The sequence below is a fragment of the Triticum urartu genome, unplaced genomic scaffold (assembly GCF_003073215.2).
Source record: "Triticum urartu cultivar G1812 unplaced genomic scaffold, Tu2.1 TuUngrouped_contig_6999, whole genome shotgun sequence".
Classification (NCBI taxonomy): Eukaryota; Viridiplantae; Streptophyta; class Magnoliopsida; order Poales; family Poaceae; genus Triticum; species Triticum urartu.
The window spans coordinates 1-5,724 of NW_024117806.1; the positions used below are offsets into that span (position 1 = coordinate 1).

At 43.8% G+C, this 5,724-nt stretch overlaps 1 protein-coding gene across 1 annotated transcript; it reads left to right on the plus strand.

Moving 5' to 3' along the window:
* Positions 1 to 4: 4 nt before the first annotated feature.
* LOC125531386 (probable cellulose synthase A catalytic subunit 8 [UDP-forming]) lies at positions 5 to 5,327 on the plus strand (the record flags this gene model as incomplete). The annotated part of the gene is made up of 13 exons (XM_048695803.1): positions 5 to 131; positions 514 to 764; positions 862 to 961; positions 1,057 to 1,246; positions 1,467 to 1,733; positions 1,829 to 2,174; positions 2,258 to 2,395; positions 2,530 to 2,655; positions 2,741 to 2,953; positions 3,119 to 3,374; positions 3,507 to 3,709; positions 3,976 to 4,326; positions 4,415 to 5,327. Coding segments are annotated over 13 exons (3,153 nt in total), but the record flags the coding sequence as incomplete, so codon positions are not given.
* Between the last annotated feature and the right edge of the window lie 397 nt (positions 5,328 to 5,724).

The window sequence follows — 5,724 nt, forward strand, 5'->3', positions numbered from 1 at the left end:
GGTGGACGGCGACGTCTTCACCGCCTGCGACGTCTGCCGCTTCCCGGTCTGCCGCCCCTGCTACGAGCACGAGCGCAAGGACGGCACCCAGGCCTGCCTCCAGTGCAAGACCAAGTACAAGCGCCACAGAGGTAACGCCCGCCATCCAATCCCCCACGGACGGATCTCTCTCTCTCTCTCTCTCTCTCTCTCTCTCTCTCTCGCCGCCTGCAATTCGAGCACAATTGAGCTGAGCGCACCCGACAAGTTTATACTAGTTAGGAACATCCAAAATGGGGATCCCCTTTTGTAGATCTTGCCACACCATTCTTGTCGTGAGCTAGTACTAAAGGTCGGACGGTTCCCTTTAGTAGATCTTACACCATTCTTATAATTTGTCTGCCTGGGTGAATTGTAGCTGTGGAGAACCAGTATATGAAGCCCAATTTTGGACCTCACCTCCTAGTCATTGACTGCAATTTAGTGTTGAAACATCTTGTCGAGTCTATGCTGAGCCGTGTATGGCTTCTTCAGGGAGCCCAGCGATCCGCGGGGAGGAAGGCGACGACACTGATGCCGATGATGGCAGTGACTTCAACTACCCTGCATCTGGCACTGAGGACCAGAAGCAGAAGATTGCTGACAGGATGCGCAGCTGGCGCATGAACACCGGGGGCAGTGGCAATGTTGGCCACCCCAAGTATGACAGTGGCGAGATCGGCCTCTCCAAGTATGACAGTGGAGAGATCCCTAGGGGATACGTCCCTTCAGTCACCAACAGCCAGGTTGGTGCTAAAGAGTTCTTTTTAATAGGTTTTGACGAGAATATCCGGTTTATGCGCTATTGCTCAGTTTATTGAGTTGGATTTTGCTTGCTTGCAGATGTCAGGAGAAATCCCTGGAGCTTCGCCTGATCATCACATGATGTCCCCTACGGGGAACATCAGCAGACGTGCTCCGTTTCCCTATGTGAATCATTCACGTATGTTTGTTTCTTGACATGATCTCTCGTGTTCCATTTTGCAACACTCATTTGAGATGTGAATATAACGATTATTGTTTCGTGCTCCTTGCCAGCAAATCCGTCAAGGGAGTTCTCCGGCAGTATTGGGAATGTTGCCTGGAAAGAGAGAGTTGATGGCTGGAAAATGAAGCAGGACAAGGGTGCGATTCCCATGACTAATGGGACAAGCATTGCTCCCTCTGAAGGTCGGGCAGCTACTGACATCGATGCATCTACTGAATACAACATGGAAGACGCTTTACTGTGAGTTCCAACACCCTCCTCTTCACATTCATATCTTACAACAGCATCTGCTGTTTGTCAGTTCCAAACCTGATTGAAGCTATGAGTTAGGAGAATGCCTTTATACTTGCACAGCTACTACTAAGCCTTTCTTTTTTGTGAATATTGGCCAATGTTCTTTTCATTATAATGTTCTAGCCTACTGTCTTGCAGCACTAATTTTATTCGATCTAAATTACAGGAATGATGAAACTCGCCAGCCTCTATCTAGAAAAGTCCCCATTGCTTCCTCCAAAATAAATCCCTACAGAATGGTCATTGTTCTGCGGTTGGTTGTTCTAAGCATCTTCCTGCACTACCGTCTCACAAATCCTGTGCGTAATGCATACCCACTGTGGCTTTTATCTGTTATATGTGAGATTTGGTTTGCTTTATCCTGGATACTGGATCAGTTCCCGAAGTGGTTTCCAATCAACCGGGAGACCTACCTTGATAGACTGGCTTTAAGGTGATCTTCTTAACAGTTCTTCTGTCCTTAGTTGAAGCAGAGACTTTGTTTATTAACTATTCCTGATGTTGCTACCATTTCATTTCTGTTAACAGGTATGACCGAGAAGGTGAACCGTCTCAGTTGGCTGCTGTTGACATATTTGTCAGTACAGTCGACCCCTTGAAGGAGCCACCTATCGTCACTGCCAACACTGTGCTATCCATTCTTGCTGTTGATTATCCCGTGGACAAGGTCTCTTGCTATGTATCTGATGACGGAGCTTCAATGCTGACTTTTGACGCATTGGCTGAGACTTCAGAGTTTGCTAGGAAATGGGTACCATTTGTGAAGAAGTATGACATTGAACCCAGAGCTCCCGAGTTTTACTTTTGCCAGAAAATTGATTACCTGAAAGACAAAGTCCAGCCTTCATTTGTTAAAGACCGCCGGGCCATGAAGGTGTGTTTGCTTTGTAAACATATAGGTATTGATTTCATATTTTCTGATCCTATGCTAACGTGTCTCACAAAAAACTGTTGTAGAGAGAATATGAAGAATTTAAAATCAGGATAAATGCCCTAGTTTCTAAGGCATTGAAAGTCCCCGAGGAAGGATGGATCATGCAAGATGGCACACCATGGCCAGGAAACAATACCAGGGATCATCCTGGAATGATTCAGGTTAGAGTATTTCCAATATAGACTACTATTACTGAATTGAAAGCTAGACAGGTCTGGTTATCTAGCTATTTTTTTGTATTCTACTATTTAGAAAGTTCATTGCTCGGCTAACTCCTCTTTCTGACCATTCTCAGGTTTTCCTTGGTCACAGTGGTGGCCTTGATACTGAGGGTAATGAGCTCCCCCGTTTAGTTTATGTGTCTCGTGAAAAGCGTCCTGGGTTCCAGCACCACAAGAAGGCTGGTGCCATGAATGCCCTTGTGAGTAGTTAATACTCTTACTGAAGTTAAATTATCTAATTAATTCCATTTGATGGTTCTAATGTCATATCAATTTTTTCCACAGGTTCGTGTCTCAGCTGTCCTTACTAATGGACAATACATGTTGAATCTTGATTGTGATCACTACATCAACAACAGCAAGGCTGTCCGAGAAGCTATGTGCTTCCTAATGGATCCAAACCTAGGTCCGCAAGTCTGTTATGTGCAGTTCCCACAAAGGTTTGATGGGATTGATAGGAATGATCGATATGCAAACAGGAACACTGTCTTTTTTGATGTAAGTTCGCAGTTCTCTCCTGAATTCACTGGTTTCAAGTAATCAATAGCGTAACATGTGATGCTCCTTTGGATACTTAATAAGTGATGCTAACATTCTAAGATTGGTCGATGGACTGGTTTTAAAATTTCTAACCATGTCCAATTATTTTTGGGCTTGCTGCAGATTAACTTGAGGGGCCTTGACGGCATTCAAGGACCAGTTTATGTGGGAACTGGTTGTGTTTTCAACAGAACAGCTATCTATGGTTATGAGCCCCCAATTAAGGCGAAGAAGCCAGGTTTCTTGGCATCACTATGTGGGGGCAAGAAGAAGGCAAGCAAGTCAAAGAAAAGGAGCTCAGATAAGAAAAAGTCGAACAAGCATGTGGACAGTTCAGTTCCAGTATTCAATCTCGAAGACATAGAGGAGGGTGTTGAAGGTACCATCTTTATTTTCTTGCATCTTCCACTGCCCAATTCCTTATACTTTGGTCATCCGCAGCAGTTATTGTACATTTCTGGAGTTTTAACCAACATGTAAGAGTATTAACATGTCAGTCAACATGTGGCAGGTGCTGGGTTTGATGATGAGAAATCAGTTCTCATGTCTCAAATGAGCTTAGAGAAGAGATTTGGCCAGTCAGCAGCATTTGTTGCCTCCACTCTGATGGAATATGGTGGTGTTCCTCAGTCCTCCACTCCAGAATCTCTTTTGAAAGAAGCTATCCATGTCATAAGTTGTGGCTATGAGGACAAGTCTGAATGGGGAACTGAGGTAACATAACAATCATTCCAATAATGTTCATTCATCTTTTCTATTACAATAAAATAGAAGTGAGGTACAGTATGCAAAATTGTGGATGCAACTAGTGTTTTTGTTTCTTTGCTCTGGAGAAACAAAAATATGTTAATACTATTTTGCACAAGTTCATAATACACTTTATACTGGCTATTTTTGTTACGAATTGCAAATGATATGTCTCAGTTGGGATGAGTAAGGCCAGTTCCTGGTTAACTGTAACGAGGTTGTTCTGATTGCAGATTGGTTGGATCTATGGATCTGTCACAGAAGATATTCTTACTGGATTCAAGATGCACGCAAGAGGCTGGCGTTCAGTCTATTGCATGCCCAAGCGCCCAGCTTTCAAGGGATCTGCCCCCATCAATCTTTCAGATCGTCTGAACCAAGTGCTGCGGTGGGCTCTCGGTTCTGTTGAAATTCTTTTCAGCCGGCATTGCCCCTTATGGTATGGCTACGGAGGGCGCCTCAAGTTCCTGGAGAGATTCGCTTACATCAACACCACCATTTACCCACTAACCTCTCTCCCGCTTCTAGTCTATTGTATATTGCCTGCTATCTGTCTGCTCACTGGAAAGTTCATCATGCCAGAGGTAAACATTGGTTGCATACATCTTTTATACATTCAGTTGAAAGAGGTTGCAGCAACAAAACTGACCATATTCATTTCTTGGAATGCAGATTAGCAACTTGGCCAGTATCTGGTTCATTGCGCTCTTCCTTTCAATTTTCGCCACTGGTATCCTTGAGATGAGGTGGAGTGGTGTTGGCATTGACGAGTGGTGGAGGAATGAACAGTTCTGGGTCATTGGAGGTATCTCTGCACATCTGTTTGCCGTCTTTCAGGGTCTTCTGAAGGTGCTTGCCGGTATCGACACCAACTTCACTGTCACCTCAAAGGCTAATGACGAAGAAGGCGACTTTGCTGAGCTCTACATGTTCAAGTGGACGACGCTTCTCATCCCTCCGACGACCATTTTGATCATTAACATGGTTGGTGTCGTTGCTGGCACCTCCTACGCCATCAACAGTGGTTACCAATCATGGGGGCCGCTCTTTGGGAAGCTCTTCTTTGCCTTCTGGGTGATTGTTCACTTATACCCATTCCTCAAGGGTCTTATGGGCAGGCAAAACCGCACACCGACGATTGTCATCGTCTGGGCTGTCCTCCTCGCTTCTATCTTCTCCTTGCTGTGGGTTCGTGTTGATCCATTCACTACCCGTCTCGCTGGCCCAAATATCCAAACCTGTGGCATCAACTGCTAGGAAAGTGGGAGTTTGTAGAGCCAGAAAATATAACAGTGATCGAGCAACAACCCGCGGAGCCAGAGAATATTTATGTTGGGGTTGTGAATTACTACGTTTGAGAAAGTTGTCAAAATTGAGAAAACACATTTGTAAATAGATGTAATAGACCATCTACCGTTTTCATGAGGTTAAGCTCTTCTTTTTTTGGAACACAGGAATCTCATTGGTAAACCTATAGGAATTTTCCTATGAGGCACTTTGGATTGTAGGAATGGACCTATGAAATGTTGTATTTATTATTTATATAAATTATTCCTGTCCTTCACATTTTGGAGGAGTTTTTAAATATGAGGTCAAACCTCATGGTGAAATTTCTTTGGCAAGTCCAAGAGTTTTTCTTTCCCTTCCCCTCTCTCCATGTAAGAAACCATTTTCTGCAAAATTGTTGTAGTGCATCCAAACAGCAACTTTGTGGAATTCCAACAGTTTCTGTTTATGCAGAAATCGGCAACACAAGACAGTGAACTCATGTACTTCTTTTACCTATTCCTATGTTTTCGTTTTTTGCACTCCAAACGGCATACTGAGTTTAACCATAGTGAAATGACCAAAATTTTATTGCATAGTTTATTTTCTCTCTGTGTAGAAGTTGTCGGTCATCAGGTACTCAAATATCTTGTTTGGATTTAGAAGCCATTTGTGGCCCCATACCTTCCAAAATACATAGCATATTGGGTTCGTTA